Source organism: Lactuca serriola, chromosome 8, assembly GCF_051521515.1.
Source record: "Lactuca serriola cultivar US96UC23 chromosome 8, Lser_US96UC23_V15, whole genome shotgun sequence".
Classification (NCBI taxonomy): Eukaryota; Viridiplantae; Streptophyta; class Magnoliopsida; order Asterales; family Asteraceae; genus Lactuca; species Lactuca serriola.
The window spans coordinates 136,529,954-136,549,494 of record NC_136415.1 but is presented as its reverse complement, the minus strand read 5'-3'; the positions used below and the strand labels follow the sequence as shown (position 1 = coordinate 136,549,494).

The window sequence follows — 19,541 nt, the reverse complement described above, 5'->3', positions numbered from 1 at the left end:
GCAGCATAAGGGCCTACCATATCTTCCAAGTCGTTGACCAGCTCCCCTTACTGATCAAGGTGCTCTGCCTTATGCAATCAAATGAGAACTCATATGCATAGTCAACCTTAATGGAATGACACGGAAATAAGAATATGTCAACGCGATAGGTTACAAACCTCAAGTCATGTGCTAGTGTTTAACAATAGGTTTACTCTTGATTAGTTCTTGAAAGTTTTCAAGATCTTTAAGACTCCCACTGACCTCTTGACATATAAGATTCTTTTGTCAAGAAACATTCCTTGTCAAACAAATATTCAAGAGTTAGTGTGGTTTTTTATCAAGATAAACACCTCACACAATTGGTCTTAGTTGGTCTTTGTTTTATCCAAAACATCACAACCTACCAATTTCAAATGTACAAGAGTAAGAAACCTTTTACTCTACATTTGATAAGTGTTATAAACCTTTCTTAAGATGATGTCACTCAAGTCACAATCTTGGAGTATGACTCTAAGACTCGATATTGGAACGAAGTATGATTCACCTTTTTGATTTAACCATTTCAACAATTTCCGATTCCTCTACTTAGCAATGCTAGTGCACTAAGTTATCCTTGGAGGATCAATTGTGATATGATTTCATAATCATTCAAATGATCATAAAACATGATACTTAAGTACTCTCCCTTCTTTTCAGATTGGAGAAACTTTTTATCTTTCTGCCTTATTGATTCTTCTTACTTGTTCTGCCATTCATTAAACTTTTCAATGATTCATAATTACACTTATCTTGTATGCATAACCACATTTACTAGACTTTTTAGTAAATCATGACAAATAATCATATTGTTCTTTGTGGCATACTTGACCTAGTGCACAACAATGCGTACTAGATCCTTTATTTCTTCACTTGACTCACATACTTATGTGAATAAGGAATTAGTCTTAATTTCCTAAGTACCAAGATTTCCATACATCACATGACTCAAATCATATGATTCCAAGATTCTATCCAATCGAAACTTAGGCAATACGAATCTTTCCTTACTTAGAAAATTACGACACTACCATAAATAACATAACTAAGAATCACATCCACATAATATATTGCTTATAATAGAAACACACAAGCATCAATTTTCACAAATGACATTCCAAGGAGACATAAATAAGACAAAACTCAAAATTTATTTTATTTATAAAAAAGTGCGGAAAATTTGTCCTTACAACGCAAATTCAAATGAAAACTATGTTATTACATATTCCTAAGCAATCTATCATAACTCTAAGTAGAAACTCAAAAATCCGATCATCGAATCATGCGATCAAAATCCATTTCTTCGTAATCAGACTCAACTCACTTCTTCCTTTAAGCTTCCTTTCTTTTCTTCGATCCTACAACACATCACAATGCAATCTTATCACATCATGTATTAAGAACCTAAAATAAAAAACTTAATAAAGTTATATAATGGATTTTACCTGCAGCAGAGTCATACATCTTGACTCTCCCATCTTTGCGATCTCTCGGGTAACTCTGGAAGCTTCGCATCCAATGCCCCTTTTCTTGGCAATAGAAACAAATGGACTCTTTTAGAACGGTACACGAGACAATCTCAGACTTAGCCTTTCTCTTGACTAGAGAAAATCTTTTTGGACTTCCAATGTTGCCATTGTCAATGTCCATGGAAGTTGGGGACATTGATTTACCAGACAGATTTGCTTGACCAGTGCGCCAAATCATTGTTGATTCAGCAGCAACAAGCAAATAAGTCAAATCAACGAGGGTCACGTCGTGGTCCATCATATAGTACTCTCTAATGAACTCACTATATGAGTCAGGAAGTGATTGAAGAACCAAGTCAACAACCAGCTTCCCAGAGACTTCCACACCCAACATTCCCAATCTATCAATATGCAACTTCATATCTAAGACATGAGCACATATAGAATTCCCATCTTCATGTCTTTTTGCCAATAGGGCTTGAGTGACCTTGAACTTTTCAAGTCTTCGAACTTGTGGGTCAGGGAGAATAATTAGAAGAGGTGGAGGAAGTGAAGTTCCACTTAACCATAAACAAGGGATTGATCTTTCACCTTGATCGTTATGTGGACTCCCACTTTTATGAGGAAAACTTTTTCCAAAGGATTTGGGAAGACCATGATTGTCATAACTAGACATCTAGAAGGGGAGAAAATTCAAGTTAGTTGATTGAGTCCTTAACAAAACACCCAAATGAGATATTAAGGCTAGGACGCAACACAATATTCTACAACTAGGAAGAAGGATGCCGTAATCCAGTTGCAGAATATTTGAAGGTAGGTAAATGAAGATTTACAAATTTCCACCACGAAAAACGAAAAAAAAAAATAGTTTTTAGATGAATTGAAACTCCTAGATCTTTTGAGATTCATTGAACTTTTCAATGGCATGTTTAATCTCGATTATGCCCTTCAAGTTTGTGACTGGGATGCCGAGGATCACAAACAAGGTGTGAATAACCATGCAAATATACTTGGTACCCTCAATGTCACTATCACCTAATCAATGTGCCGGTTAACCACACACGCTCCATTGATCTATGAAAAACATCGAGTTACCTTCTTCCATCCTTGCTAGTCCCAAATTAGTGTGTCGGTTAACCACACACGCTCCACTAACGTCTCATCAAGGTGCAAATTGTAATTTATGATGGAATAAGCTGACAAGACCATGTACTCGATTCATCCTGGCAGCACAAAAATGTATAGGGATCTGAAACCCTACTACTGGTGGTCGACGATGAAGATCGATGTTACGAAGTATGTGGTCGAGTGTGTGACATGTGCGAGAGTTAAGGCACAATATCAGAAACCGTATGGGAGTTTAGAACCTTTACCTATTCCCATGGGTAAATGGGAAGACATCACCATGGACTTTGTCACTAAACTGCCCAGAACAAAGGATGGTCACGACATGATTTGGGTGGTCGTTGATCGATTCACTAAGAGTCCACACTTCATAGCAGCCAATGAAAGATGGTCTATGGATAAGCTTGCTAATGCTTATGTAAGGAAGTAGTAAGACTTCACGGTGCTCCTTAACGATAGTATTAGACCATGATATCTGTTTCATGTCAAGGTTTTGGAGAAGTCTACAAGAGGAATTGGGTATGAAATTGTGTTTAAGTACAGCTTACCATCCGCACACTGATGGTCAGAGCGAAAGAACAATCCAAACGTTGGAGGATATGCTAAAAGCATGTACCCTGGAATTTCAAGGTAACTGGAATGAACATTTTCCTCTGGTAGAATTTTACTACAACAACAGTTACCATTCGAGCATCAAGATGGCACCTTATTAAGCCTTATATGGACAAAAGTGTCGTACGCCGTCTTGTTGGCTTGAAGCCGGAAAAAGCAGTTTATGGGCCCCGAGATAGTCCATCAGACTGCTGAAAAGCTGAAAGTGATTAGGGAAATGATGTTAGTAGCTCAGGATCGTAAAAAGAGCTATGCTGACAAGAAGAGGCGACCGGTGACATTCAAAGTTGGGGATTCAGTTTTGCTCAGAGTCTCACCGTGGAAATGACTTATGAGATCTGGGAAACGAGGAAAGTTGAGTCCAAGGTTTATTGGACCATTCAAAGTTCTTCAAAGGATTGGGAACCAAGATTACAAACTCGAACTACCAGAAGAACTAGATAGTATTCATAACACATTCCATGTGTGTTATTTGAGGAAATTTATGGGAGAAGTTCCTGACATAACTCCAATTTCAGAGTTAAGGATGGATGAGAATAAGAGGCTAATCGAAGAGCTCGACGCAATCGTTGACCGTAAGACTAAGAAGTTGCGACGCAAGATGGTCGACTTAGTGCTTGTACGATGGAAACATTCGAATGGGTCGAATCTCAACTGGGAAACAGAGAGTGACATGATGAGTCGCTACCCATATTTGCTTGTTGATGCATGATTCCGGGACGGAATCATCCAAAGAGGGAGACAATTGTAACTCCCGTGTTTCTGGGCCAAGCATTAGTATAGTGATGTAATAGTCAGGGTTAACCATTGTAACTCGTTTTAAAGTAATAAAGATGAATTGCTTGAATATTATGTGAATAATGTCTTTTTGTGTGCTTATTACATGTTTATAATAATATAATAAATAAAGGATAAAAATAAACGTAAAAAAATGTTAGATAAACCTGATATCTATGAAGAAAGTTGTAGTGGTCGTGACAAGGATTCCGGAGATATAAAGAACGCCGAAATCCGAGTTATAACGAAGAAGTTATGGCATGTCGAAGTTTCGCGACAGAACCGGCATGACACTGCGTGACGTAAATAGTGAATTTACGATAGAGGAATTTTTATCCCTATCTATCTAAACGAAAGTCGTAGTGTTCGTTAAACCAAGAGCATGCATAGAAGAACGCCCAAATCTGACTTCGTATGAGGAAGTTATGATTTTTCTAAGTTTCGGATCGGCAGTGCACAACCCGAAGTTTGAATTCTAGAGCGAGAGATTTTTAGCCGACACAAACCAAATAAGAATTTAAGATCTCATTAATAGGAGTTCAACGATAAAAAGACAGTTGAAAACGGAGTCCGTATGAAGAAGTTATGAATTATACACGGCCGTTTAGCAGTGTAGTTTTCTCATACTGTTAAATTTAAAATCGGTCAATAATTAGCCAATGGAGTCTAAATAAAAGTTGTAGAGCATGTTCCTGCCTATGCGTGGATATAGAGAATGTCAAAAACGGATCTCGTATGAAAAAGTTATGACCTTCCAAAGATACACCTGTCTGAGAGCACGACACGTGTCAGAAACCCTAATATGAAAGGACTCACGACGTGAGCATAGATTCTCACGACGTGAGGAGTCAAATCGTCACTTTTTAGGCCTAGAATGTAGATGGCAAGTCTATGGAGTGATAGGTCAAAAGCTCACGACGTGAGCATGGATTCTCACGGCGTGAGAGGGCCCAAAATTGCCTATAAATAGCAACTTCGACCATTTCATTCCTTACACCTTTCATTCTCACTCTACTCTCTCTCTCTCTCTCTCTCTCTCTCTCTCTCTCTAGCCACCCTAATCCACCCTGAAGCCTAGGAAACCTTTCTAGATCTAGGAGACAGCCTCGGAGACCCCGAAGGCTCTGAGAAAAATAATTTTTCGGTTTGATACTCTGCCCGCATGGAGCCCAGTTTTCAAGCAAACTTCCCGGTTTCGTCGAAGAAGATTATTTTAAGAAGCGAAGTGATGTCCGAATCACTCTTTATCAGGTGAGTGTGTAGTCGCTTTCATCTTACACATAGATATGAAGTATTTTATATAAATTATGTGTTATGTGTATAAATATATGTTGTCTATTTACCTGAGATGTTTGCTGGATGAAAGATCTGAACCTCTTTCTTTTCAGATCTGAACTTCTTCCTTCAGATCTAAACATTTTCTTCCATATCTGAACTTTCTCCTTCAGATCTAGATTTTTCCTTCAGATCTAAACTTTTTCTTTTTAGATCTAAGACTTTTTCCTTCAGATCTAGACTTTCTCACTTTAGATCTAAACTTTTCAGATCTAAACTGTATATGTATGTTTTATACTTTGAGATCTATGTTGTATGAAAGATTTAAACTCTGTTTTCCAGATTTAAACTATGTATGTATTTTATATCTACAAAAATGTTGGTTAAAACATGGGTAGATGAAATAGTTGGTGTGTGGTGAAATAAAATGATGAGAGGCTTCGATGTTGACATTGATCCGGTCATCTAGCGGAGTATGGATGACGACCACAAACTTTTCTACGAAGTCCAGTGGAACGCTAGCAGGCTCGCAACCTGTAGGTGTTTGTGAACGATGTGTTCATCAGTGTACTCCATCCCCCCATGGTTGCCTTACGGACACTTATGGCTGAGGAATCCCCTTAGCAGTAGTGTCCATCCCGATGAAATTCCTTAGGATAGTTCCCTTATGATAGATGCTTTAGGGACGTAAGGTGAGGATAACGGGAATGGGTAATCGGGTTTAATGATTGTTGAAAATAATAAACTTATTTATTGTGGGTTGAAAACCCTATATGCTCACCAGGCTCCCCAGCCTAACCCACTTAGTTTCTTGTATTACAGGTAGTGGCAAAAGCATAGTTGGATGACTTGACGGGAAATTATGGATTTTAGGCCAGTAGAAAATAAATGGGATATTGTAAGGCCTATGTTGTTTTGAGGCCAGATTGTGTTTTGTGGCCTATGATGTTTTTGGTTTATGCTTATGATCTGTATCGATGATTGACATCCCGAGTTTTTGTAATGTAATGAAAATACATTTCTTTAAGAAATGCTTTGATAAATTCTTATCATATTTTGTTTTGGGAACAAATTCCGCAACACTTTTCTTAAGAAGTTACTCTGATTTTTATTAAAAAGCATAAACGAAATTGGTCTTTTCTGGCCGTAAAAATGAGGATGTCACAAATACCCCCTCCTCTCCCCTCTCATCCTTATCTCGGCCGAGACCACCATCACCTCCCTCATTCTCACTTCAAACACACTTACAACTCTCTCATTTCCCTCTCAATCCTCAAGAAAAATTTCTCATCCTTCACTTCTTGCTCCAAAAACAGTGGGTTTTGTGTGGGCTTCACAGGAAGTTCTCTTCAAGCCTTTTATCAACTTGGTAAGCTTCTAACAAACTTAAGGTGTTCCATTTACATTTTATACTAAGATTATTCCTCAAAAACCACTCTCTTTTTGTGATATGATCCTATAAACCAACTTGGGTTCAAAAATCTCTTCAAAATAGTAAGCTAGGCCGAGAATCACCTCTACATTCCTCTTCAAAATTGATCAAACCCCAAAGGTGAGCTTCAGACCCCTTTGTTTTGTGATTTTCCATCTTTAGGGGGAATACAAGCTTGGTTTTGTGTTTAATCTTAGTATTTATGCATGCATGTGTATATTTTCATGATATGTTGTGTTATGTGTTATGAAACCATGATAAACACACATGAACTTGAAATTTCTTCCAAGTTTCGAAGTTATTAGTAAACAAGTCACTTTATGTAACTCCTTATGATGTTTGGAAAGATTAAACATGTTAAAAGTTGCTATGAAACTAAAGAAAGTATACAAAAGGGCCATATTTGACAATGAAGATAAAAATGGAATTTATTTGACATTCTCGAAATTTATGGGCCAAGAGTGCCATTTTTTATAAAAATGGGCTTCTATTGATGGTCTCGGCATTAATGGGCCAAAAGTGTCATTTTTGATAAAAATGGACTTTTATTGACAATCTTGGTAAAAATGGGCCTTTTATGTCATTTTTGATATTAATGGGCCAAAATGGACATTTTATGATAAAAATGGGCCCTTTGTGTTATCTTCGACATTTTTGGGCCAAAAAGGCCATTTTTGATGAAAATGGGCCTTTTATTGTTAGTTTCGGTATTTTTGGGCTAAAAGGGTCATTTTTGATAAAAATGGGCTTTTTATGACATTTTCATTTACAATGGGCCGAAAATGAACTATTTAACAAATTTGGGCTAAAAATGAATTTTTATATAAAATGGGCCGAAATTGGATTATTTAGTAAAATGGGTCACCTATAACAATTTGGACCAAAAATTGGGCCTTATATGGCCCTTCTATCCTAATTGGGCATTATATGACACCTTTTATGTTAATTGGGCATTAGTGTCAATTTTATGTAAATCGGGCCTCTCGTGAACATATCGTTAACAGTTGACTATTTTGATAACAACGATGAAACAACGAACTATTCCAACACTCTCGATAAAAATGATTACAATTTTACTATTTATGAGTTATAGTAAAAAATATACACATGTAACATTATTTTAACACTAAATAATGGAACATACTATTCGCACCCTCACCGTATCTATCTTAGTGTACACCGTAAGTCTTGTAGTTATAACCAGAGTCTCCTGAATGTAGAACGATAATTTGTATATAGATCTATACAAGGTTGACACCCCACACCTGAGTTGCTCGCTACAGCTAGACAGGTCAGTCTAGGGTGACCAATGTTTTCTCAGAAACAGACGTCCGAAGAACGTCAAGACATGCACTCTGTCGTATTAGTATGGTTATAATGACTCACATAGAGAATAACAAATCTATTATAAGATTTACGCTGAATATACATATCACGTAGTTTTGTAAAGTATAAACATTGTGTTGATTATCTTATACTATTCACATCACTCCGGTCTTAGGGTTTAAGACCACATTTTTTCATAATACAGAAAATACAGGATTTTATGGAGATCATTCTCCTTACATTTTCAAACAAGATACAACAAAAATACACATGCTATTATACAAGATTTGAAACAAAACCCACAAACTATTTATTTTAGAAAATATCGGATTTTCTGGAATTTACAAACCAATACAAAGTTTTCATTTAAACATACTTATGAACTCACCAACATTTTATATATGTTGACGCTTTTCAAAATAACTTGTATTCTCAGGAACTCATTAAGCATGTTAGCAGTTTTGACTTTTTGGAATTTGCTGTATTTTTGTTTTCACCATACACTTGTTATTTTTGGGATGTAATTTATGAATGGATACAATGATGTAAACCATGTATGTTGTCATATTTTATGTATGGTGGTGATGATGTATATGTTTCATTTATATACACTTGTTATGATATTAAAAGATGAAGTCATTCGCCCCCAAACGTTTCCACCGTTCCTGTTCGGGTGTGTGACGCACACACATACACACTCTCCCCCCTCTCTCTATCTCTCTCTCTCTCTCTCTCTCTCTCTCTCTCTCTCTCCTACATTAAAGCCAACTACCTCCTTTACCATCGACTTTTAACCCATCCCCCTCTATCTTGCATTCAAATTTGACATCTCTCTCTTATACCCTCATTCTTCCGTCCTTATTTTGACATTACCAGTTTCTCTTTCTCTCATTCCCCCATACTATTTTGTTGTTGTTTTTTGTGGTTGTTGGAGGTAGATCACCGGAGATGAAGAGGGTGAGGAGGTGGGTTAATTATTTTTTGGACTATGGTGGTGGTAGCTCGTCGGAGATGAAAATGGTTGATTATTTTATGGAATGTGGTAGTGATGGCTCGTTGGAGATAAAAAAAAAAGGGTGAGGTGTGTGTGTTTTTTTTGGTCTATAGAGATGGCAGTGGTAGTCCGTTGGAGACGAAAATTGATGTTGGAAAAGGAGTGTCACTGACAAATTCAAGGTGGGGTTAGGGTTTTAGGGTAGGTAGGGCCTATTTATTTAATAATAATAATAAGTATAAACACAAGGAATGATGGTATTAGAAAAATTAGTCTTTTTATATGTACTTAACGGATGACTGATGGTAAACGGGATAGGGACCATATTTGATGGATTTGAAGACCATAAGGATATTTAGCATCAATTTTTAAAAATATGACCAAACCTACAAAAATATGCATACCTGAGGGATCAAACTGTAAGTTACTTTAATCATAACGTATAATGATACATGTCAGTTGTACTTTTATTTTTATACCACCATATTGCATGGTACCATATCACTGTCGCGTGTTTGTGGTACCAAAATTTGATTGGGTCCGCGTGGTAGCTAATAAAAACGACACGTGTCCTTCACTCGCATGGTTATGCGCGTGGGTTTTACCATTGAAGTAAAAATCGGGTCAGCCCCGTAGAATGGGGCATTAAAAGCTGACCGACCCGGATATGGTTGTTAAGATTAAGAAATTCCTTCTAATGGGTTTTAGCCTCTCCGGCTGCTTCTTCTTCTTCATCTTTCTCACTCATCAGAAAAAAGGGTTTTAGGGCTATTTTCTCTCTCTAGGGTTTTGAGCGCCATGGACAGGTACACGAAGGTGGAACAGAAGAAACCTGATATACCTATCAACGAGAATGAGATCAGAATCACTTCTCAGGGCTTGGTTCGTAACTACGTCAGCTATGCTACTACTCTTCTTCAGGTATTACCATTATCATTCCGATGTCTATTTAATAAATGTGCATTACTTTGTGCTTCTCGTTACCTTTTTGTAAGTTCTGTTGCTCAGTTTATGCCAATGTGAAATCCGTGTCTGATCTTTTGGTTCATGTGGGCATTGTTTGCTTCTTCATGCATTTTGTGTTTGATCAGAGTCTGATCATAGAATACGACGCCGATTGCTGTTTATTTTGTGTTTTTTCGTATTAATTTTGCATCGCTCTAGTGCAGCAACAAACATTTTATTTCAATGTGGTTTTCTAGGCGCTCTGATCTGCTGATAGATGGTTGGTATTAACTATCAACATATGATATCCGATTGTTTGATTTTCTCCATGGATTTGTGCATTGTCTGTTTCTCCTTGTATGTTTTGCTTGGTAAGAGTGTAATGTTAGAAATACAAAACCGTTTATCATGTCATATTTATGTGCTTTTGTTTTCTGATCACCGATTTTTACTTGATCATGCTCTATACAATCTCCATGGTACCTCAAATTCTTCTTAACAGATCCTTCTCTCATGTGATTATTACATTAACTATTATATGTAACCTATATCTCAGTCTTTAGCCATATATCCATCTCCACATTCTCATTGATGCTGCAATCATGTATGCTTTTATTTACATGACCAACTTTTTTTTGTCTGTAGTGTACATGTACCCTGCAACATCAATTCTTGTTTTCTTTCCTGATTTGATTGTGTGTTCCTCTAGGCTTCATCTTCTTGTTTTATGTATCAAACAAATCATTTTGATGTTTATGAAAAGAATTATTGTTTTTTTTTAATAGGAGAGACGTGGGAAAGAAATTGTGCTGAAAGCAATGGGACAGGCAATTAGCAAGACAGTAACCATTGCAGAATATATCAAGGTTTACTACTTAAATCACTTGTCTGTAATTTTATCTTTTTTCTTTTTAATGTTATCATGTGCAAATTAGTAAAAATAACAAGAAGTTTCAAACAGAGAAACATTCCTCGATTGTATCAAGATACTCAAATCAGCTCAATAAGCATAACTGACGTTTGGGAACCTATTGAAGAGGGTCTTTTCCCGTAAGTTTCAAAACATTTTATTCCACATTTCAAGATTTATAACAATTTGTTAAAGATAAGATATGGTTTTTGGTAAATGCAGTGTGGAGATGACTCGCCAGGTGTCAATGATATCAATTACTTTGTCAACCAAGGAGCTAAACAAGAATTCACCAGGGTGAGTTCTGCTTGTAATAATTATTACCTTTTTTTTTCAAAAAATTAAATAAAAATTGACATAAAGTCAGGTACCAAGCTCCATTCTATGTTGAGAGGCCAAGGCCACAGTATAACAATTATCAGAGACAACAACAACAACCACCAAGAAACACACAGCAAGCTTACAATGTGATCAATGAAGGTGTCTTATCATGATTATATTGTCATGTAAAAAACCATTATTATTTTTTTGATAAAAAAAATGTTTTTTTTAATTGTAGAGCCATATGGTGGAAACTACCATGGAAACAGGGGGGGTCGTGGTCAAGGTGGGGGAAGAGGAGGGAGGGGTCGTGGGTGGAACAGGGGTGGTGGGTATGGGTATGGGTATCAAGGGGGGGATGGGTATAGGAACTACCAGGGTGGTGGTGGTGGTGGTGGTTATGGTAACTACCAGGGTGGTGCTGGTGGTGGCAGGGGGTATGGGAACTATCGAGGCGGCAGGGGGTATGGAAACTATCAAAGTGGCGGTGATTATGGAAACAACTATCAAAGTGGTGGTGGTGGTGGTGGTGACTATGGAAACAACTATCAAGGTATTTAGATTTTACATAAACTTTATTTATAGGATTGAATTTTAATTTTTATTTTGATTATTGTTTTTCATAGATAACAATGGTTATGTAAACCGTGGTCGAGGTGGTGCCCATGGTGGGAATGCAGGCTACCGTGGTGAGTGATTTTTGATTTTTTATGCAAGTTACATTTTTGGTCCCTGACTATAGCTGATTTTTTATATTTTAGTCCCAAAAAGTTAGTTCTCTTGCAATTCTAGTTCTTATTTCTGGATTTAAAACAAAATGATTATTTTCAACAAAAAACAGCTATAGTATTACTATTACTCAAAGACCAAAAATGTTACAAGAACCTCAAATGATAAGGCAAGAGAACTTTTTGGGACCAAAGTTACAAAAATCAGCTATACTCAGGGACCAAAATGTAATTTACTCTTTTTGTTTAATCCTTTTGATATTTGATGTTAAATTGAAATACAGGAGGTGGGTTCATGAGAGGAGGTGGTGGCAGGGGAGGTGGAGGTGGAAGAGGTAGGGGGAGGATGGGCGGCCGGTCTAGGGAAGGTGGTGAGCCACAGCAACAGTAGGCGGCTAGTGGTGCTTGGTTGGTTTGCTCTATTTAATCAGTAATTAGTGATTTTATTATCTAAAAAAAAAATCTAATGATGTTTTTTTTTCCCTTTTTTTTTTCTGGGTATTGGGCGAGGTTTGTTATTATCTATGGTGTTTTGGTAATATTGTTATATAGCAAAAGGAGCAAGTCTTCTTTGTTCGACTAGTACTAGGTAGGATGAATGCTTTTGGTATATTCTGATCTGAGCTACTTTTTTCACTGTATATCGCCATAAAAAAGGTTTGCTTTTATTATTCATCTTTTTTTTTTCAATTTTGGTTTGGCTTGTATATTTTAAAAATACACTATCTGATAATAAAGGGACTATAGCTGCACAAAACTACAAAAAAAAAAGTTATAACATTGGTTGCAAAAGTTTTGTACCAACAATAGTAGGCATGGTACATAGTTTGAAGAAATAATGATCAATATTGCACCATGTTCACCCCTAATTATGGATGAGGATTTATAACCTCAAACCTTCCAAACTTACATGTAGGTTGACCATAAAATTTATAAATTCATGTATGTAATGCAATGTATATTCATATTTCAAATCTAATTAGAATTTGAGTAGTATTTATTTGATCGAATATAGGGTTTCTAATGAGTGTTGTCAATTCATACAAAAAACTCAATTCGATCTAAAATGATGACGCCCGAGAAACTATTGCACCATACTCATCCATCCATGATCATATGACTATATGGTTAGGATAATTGGATTTTTAGATCGATCTTTTTCAAAATCGTATTATTTTGGATTTCGAATGGGTTTTGGTTGCTAAAATGATAAACGAATAGTCCACACAAATTGGATAACAATTATTTATTTATTTATTTATAGTGTGTATATATATTACTAATATTGTTTTGAATTTTATTATAGGATGTCCCAAATAATGTCTCAAGTAATATAAAAATTCAGTTCACAAGTAAGTCATTTCTTTGTTTTGTTTATTTACTCGTGTTCACTAAGACGAAATAACATGAATGTTTGTTGAAAAATCAAGCTTATTAATATTAAAGGTATATGATTTTTTGGAATGTATTAAAACTTTGAAAACTGAATAGTGAAAATTGATTCAACCGAATTATAGTTTTGTGGTTTGGATCAGATTTTAATTTAATTTTAACTATTCTAATCCATGTTTTGAAAATCAAAATTAAATTGAATTACTTCTCGATCCTATGTCTTTTATTTCACTATTTTGGATCACCGTATTATTTCATTAACAGAGTTCTACAAAACATCTCATCCCTTGTTTTATTTATTACACAAACACAATCATTATTTCCAATGCTACATATCATTTGTATGTGTTAAATAGCTCTTTAATATTATTATGGAAAATTAAATTAATTCCTATTTAATCCTTCTACTTCGTCCTCTTACTCATTCAACGATTGACATGTGTAAAACACTAATTTTCTTTTCTCATCTTATCCTTTGATTTTGACATTTATGACAATCTTACTAGTAGGATGATAAGTGGAAACATTTAGTAAGAGAATATTTAACATCTCCATTATCATTCCTCGTTAGACTTGACAACCAACAATTTTATGATTTTATGAGTTGCATTTTACAGGAAACTATTACCTTGAGCTTATTATTTGCCTTATAAGTTAGGAAATAATAAAAAATAAAATTTATTTGTATAGGTAATAAAAGCCAATTGTTACTACTTGATATAATTGAAAATTTGAAATAGTCAGTTAAAACAAATATAACACCCCCTAACCTCTTAAGCATGTCGGTGATTTCAATATCAATTTTATTTATTTATTGTATTAACATTAGAGACAAATAATGATTTGAATTGTAATATAATACAAATTAGATGGTACAGAATATATTTGTATATAAAACAAATTTGATCTCAAAACATGATGAAATATGGGATGTTAGAAATTGGGGTATAGAAAAGGTTGGAATTCTGAGAATTGTGTTAAACACTTTCAGATTAAAGTATTTGGGTGGTACTCTCAATATTCTTTAATCGGATAAGACTCAGAGAGACAAGAACTTAAAATGTTTTGATGATAGTTTCGTATGTACCAGAAATGAAACCAAAACCAACTTTATGATCTTTATCTGAAAACTGTCATAAAACTATAAAAACTGACATAAAAACGGAAATTTGGATAAGGATCAAACAATGGTCAATTCTCTGAAAATCCGATTTTCTGATGTATTTTTAATGTAGTAACATGCCCTATATAAAAAAAATTACGCTGACCTAGTAGCTCGACCCTAGCCAGGGGCTCTGCCCCTTGGACCCTGCTGCCCCCGGACCCCGTTCGTTTAGGGGCTTCGCCCGACAGTGTACTTTGAAACTTGATCAAACTTAAACAAATGTGTACCCCACACCTTCATTACTTGTTTAATATTTATCAAGATCACTTTTGGTCAACAAAGTAATCTCATTACACTTAAATAATATTGATGATAACAAATCACCAATATAAAGATAATGGGGCAAGGTTCCCATTCAAAGCTTTACAATTTTGTACTAAGAAAGAGCATAGGAATGAATCATTCGAAAAGTACCGCCATCTCTCATTTGTTCGTAAGGAATACATGTTTCCGGAAGGTTCGAGCCACTAAAAGGAGCTAAAAGTTTGAGAACATTATTAGCGGTATCTGTTGGGGTGATAAAAAGTTGGCAAAGATTCTACTTATCGAATAAGGTCCTGGAGAACTTACTTCAGGAGTTACCATTGTTAAGGGTCCTAAGTTTGAGTAATGTTAGCATAAGCAAGGTACCCGAATTCATTGGCAGTCTAAAGCACTTGCGGTATCTGAATTTATCTCAAACTAATATCAAGCGTTTACCAGAAAATGTCTGCAATCTTTATAATCTCCAGACATTGATCCTTTTTGGCTGTGAAAGTTTAACTAAGTTGCCGAACAGCTTCTTAAGGCTTAAAAACTTGAGGCATTTGGACGTTAGGGATACCCCATGTTTGAAGAAGATGCCCGTAGGGATTGGTGATTTGAAAGGCCTACAAACTCTCTCCAAGATCATAATTGGAGGTGAAAACAGCTTTGCAATAACCGAGCTTAAGAATTTGCAAAATCTCCAAGGGAAAGTTTCCATTTAGGGGCTGGGAAATGTGCAAAATGAAATGGAGGCATGTGGTGCACACTTATCTCCAAAGAGGCTTAGTGGGTTAGAGTTGAATTGGGGTTATGGCTCATTGCAAAAAAGGTTTGGTGTGTTAAAGTACGATAAGTAGGTCCTTAATGTGCTGAAGCCTGAAAATGATAGTTTAAAAAAGCTTAAAACTGTGTCATATGGGGGTACAGATTTTCCAGATTGGGTTGGGGATCCCTCGTTCCTTGGGTTGACTCATGTATCGATATATGGCTATGATGAATCTATGTCTCTACCTAGACTTGGGCAGCGACCATCACTTAAGGAGTTGTATATTGGGAAGATGAGTAAGGTGAAAGTTGTAGGTTAGGAGTTGCTTGGAACAGGTGTTGCATTCCCTTCCCTTGAAATTCTAACTTTTGATAGTATGCCAACATGGGAGGTATGATCAACCAATAATAATGGGGTTGTAGGTGCAGCAGTCTTTCCATGTCTTCAAGAGCTTCATATTTATTTTTGTCCTAATCTTGTTGAAGTCTCACTTGCAACACTACCTTTACTCAGAGTTCTGACAGTAAAAGGATGTGGTCATGGTGTGTTGACAAGCCTGGTTCATGTAGCTTCATCAGTCACCAAGTTGAACATACACGGAATTTTAGGGCTTACTGATATGTTGTGGGTAGGTGTTATAAAGTATCTTGGGAAAGTTGAAGAAGTAACAACTGAAAGGTGTAATGAAATAAGATACTTGTGGGAATCAGAAGCAGAGGCGAGTAAGGTTCTTGCGAATTTAAGGACGTTGGTTGTATATGAATGTTCAAATTTGGCGAGTTTAGGAGAGAAAGAGGAGGATAATTGTGGGAGCAACCTAACATCTCTTAGATTCTTTTCGGTCTATGGTTGTGCAAGCTTACAGCATTGCAGTTGTCTAGATAGCCTTGAGTTATTGAGTATTGATAGTTGTGATTCAATTACATCTGTGTCTTTCCCAACAGGAAGATGGCAGAACCTCAAGTCACTTTCCATCTACGACTGCAAGAAACTTAAATCGATGAATGAATTGAAGTACTTCATCCATCTGACCTCATTCAGAATAGACGAGTGTCCAAGTCTGGAGTCATTACCTGACCATGAGTTGCCGAATCTTGCCTCGTTAATTTATTTGGAAATAAAAAAGTGTAAAAGTATGGATGCTTCCTTTCCTGGTGGGCTTTGGCCTCCAAAACTGTGTTCCCTTACCATAGGAGGGTTGAAGAAGCCCATGTCAGAGCGGGGCCCACAGAGTTTTCCAACCTCACTTTTTGACCTACATCTATATGGCGGACCATATGAAGATGTGACTGACCTTAGTCGATTGTCCGGTCTTTTTCCTTAATCTCTTACTACACTTCGAATATAAACATTTGAGAAACTGGAATCAGTTTCAATGGGACTCCAACACCTCACCTCTCTCCAGCATCTCAGCTTTGACAAGTGCCCAAAGATGATGGATCTACCAGCAAAGTTGTTGCCTTCACTTTTGAGTTTGGGGATTAGTGAATGCCCAAATCTGGAAAAAAAAAAAAAAAAAAAAAAAGACTAGTATAGGAGGCTCCTATTGGCCCGTCATCTCTCTAATCACACGCCTCTACAGGGATGACTATATTTTAATTTGAAGGTGCGTCCTTCTCTATGTATTTTAACTTCTTTTTGTTTCATAATGTATAATGTTGGTGTACCTTTGGGTGATATGGAACTATCGAAACCAAACACTTCATGCTCCAAGTACAGGTTCAAAATCTAATTCGGCATTGGCTATCGAAATAAAATCGCTGGCTCATTTATGGATAAATGCACGGAATCGAAAGGGGACTTTTAATTGGCGGGAGTGGTGTTGTGACCCAATCCTTGAATGCTACAACAGGATTAAGTAGTCATGTTCTTAGTTATCGTTTTATGTCTTGTATTTTCCACAACATTCTCTGTTTGGGTTTTTTTTCTTTCTTTTTGTTTTTGTACCCGTAGCCCCTGGCTAGCTTTTCAGTTAATGGTTATTGTTTGCTTGCCGTTCAAAAAAAAATTAAATTAAATAACTGTCGATCAAACAAATGTTTTAAATATTATCTTAATCCAAGCATGTATTTCAACAAAGGTTCTATTTGTGTCTCAGTATTTGTTTGTTAACATGGTACGCTTACCGATTTAATATGAGTAGGTTTGTCAATGTGGAAGGGTATTGATAACGGCACCCAATTATAGGTCAAAACCACTGCAAACCTAAAAACCACTCTTACTAAACCACTATTAAAACCATTAAAATATAGTATTAAAAATTTATGACAGAACAATAAAATTCCATCTTTACTCTTTTACTTTATAATTTGTTTTCTATTTCAATCCCTTTTAATTTTGAAGTATTTTACTTACAACCCTTTATTTTCTATTCTTTATAATTACTAACCTATTTTTTAAACTTGAAAGTGGCTTTTAGTTTACTGAATTCAGTTTTTTAATTAATTTATATGTTTGTTCGTAAGTTTATTTAATCTTCTTTTTATAATTATTCTTTTAGAAACATGATATAACCAAGTTATTTTATCATTAAGGAAAATATAATAGTATTTAATAAAAATATATATTCTACATTCCTTTTATAATGAAGTATATTTTTATTATTTTATTGTCTTGCTACCAATATTTTTATGGATATTATTTTAATTTTGTAAACAACTCTATGATCATATTGAAAATAAATATTTATGTTAGCAGTTGATCTTTTTATTATAATAACCTAACCAAGTCGATGCTCCATCTTTTTAACTCGGTCTATTAATTGTTCACGAGAACTAAATACCTGGAAATAATTTTTTATTAGAATATTTTTACTGTTTAAAACTTTTACCATGTCATTTTCAAAATTTCATGTCACTAATGAAGTAATTTATTTTAATATGGTCATCTTGAGGTGCATTGCTTGTATGAATATCGCTGGCCTAATTAATACATATACATATTAATATATATGATTTACATAAACATAAATATCTTAATAATAATAAATGAACATAACTCGTAATTTATTTCATTAAACAATAACAAATACTCGTGTTTTCTTGTTTAGTTACACGAACAAAAATCATGTTTAGTTTCGTTCATTTATTAAATAATCGACAATAAATATTTTTTTTGTCAAACTGGATGTTTTGGATATGCATTCGACTTGTTTACCTTCAAATTTTATAATAACTCTTAAATTTTAAAATACAAAATATTAAATTACATTAAATAAAACTTTTTTAGATATTACAGAATAATTTATTTTAATATAAACTAAATAAAAATCTTTAGAAATATATAATTATTAAGTTTATAATAAATTATTTTAATATAATGGTAAGGTTTAATAATAAAAATTATAAAATATAAAAGTTTAAAATAAAACTTTGATATGTATTAGTGGTTAATATGTAAATAAAATATTAGTATCATCGTCACAAGAGAAACATCCATATTTGGACCCGCTAAAAGCAAATTCAAGTTGCCTTGACATGTGATATGTCTCAATATGACAACTCAAAATGTCTCGATAGTTTTTAAAAAAAGGGATAATGACTTGAAAGGGTAACGAACTTTCGACTTTTGTCACATTTAGTCACTAAACTTTTTTTCGTTATCTATTTGCCATTGAACTATTGAAACTGTTCATATTTTACCCTTATGACCGGCTGTTACCGGTCATAAGGGTAAAATGAGAACAGTTTCAATAGTTTAGTGGCAAATAGATAACGAAAAAAAGTTTAGTGACTAAATGTGAACAAAATCGAAAGTTCGTTTCCTTCTAAAAAGTTCAATGACTAAATGTGAACAAACTTCTTATTGTATTATGTTTTAGCAAATTATTTATTTTTGTTTAATTGTAGCAACATTTGTTGATGAAGAAATCTATGAAATAAAAAAAAAAACAGAACCCTGAAAATATATTTAAAAAAAATAAAAAACCAAAACCGAAATAAAAAACCAATGGTTTGACATTTTCCAAAATGAAAAATCAAAATTTCTTATCTGATTTTGGTTTTACAAAAAAATGAACCATTCTCACTGATGTGAATTAT

General features: G+C 34.9%; 1 protein-coding gene and 1 pseudogene across 1 annotated transcript; both read left to right on the top strand.

Moving 5' to 3' along the window:
* The first annotated feature begins 9,721 nt into the window (after positions 1–9,721).
* LOC145071021 (Alba DNA/RNA-binding protein) lies at positions 9,722–12,622 on the top strand. Its single transcript, XM_079017967.1, has 8 exons — positions 9,722–9,949; positions 10,759–10,839; positions 10,935–11,023; positions 11,106–11,180; positions 11,251–11,363; positions 11,443–11,757; positions 11,831–11,893; positions 12,217–12,622. Exons 1-8 carry the CDS (start codon positions 9,827–9,829, stop codon positions 12,321–12,323), a joined length of 966 nt encoding a protein of 321 aa, XP_078874093.1. The 5' UTR covers positions 9,722–9,826; the 3' UTR covers positions 12,324–12,622.
* A 2,176-nt stretch (positions 12,623–14,798) lies between these two features.
* Positions 14,799–17,032, top strand: LOC145067438 (putative disease resistance RPP13-like protein 1; annotated as a pseudogene).
* Positions 17,033–19,541: the final 2,509 nt, after the last annotated feature.

What these genes read in the sequence shown, in the direction of transcription:
- LOC145071021 (XM_079017967.1), top strand. Translation starts at nt 9,827, where the DNA reads ATGGACAGGTACACGAAGGTGGAACAGAAGAAACCTGATATACCTATC. An exon ending in ATGCTACTACTCTTCTTCAG is followed by an intron (nt 9,950 to 10,758) that starts GTATTACCATTA and finishes TTTTTTTAATAG; the next exon opens with GAGAGACGTGGGAAAGAAAT. An exon ending in CCATTGCAGAATATATCAAG is followed by an intron (nt 10,840 to 10,934) that starts GTTTACTACTTA and finishes AGTTTCAAACAG; the next exon opens with AGAAACATTCCTCGATTGTA.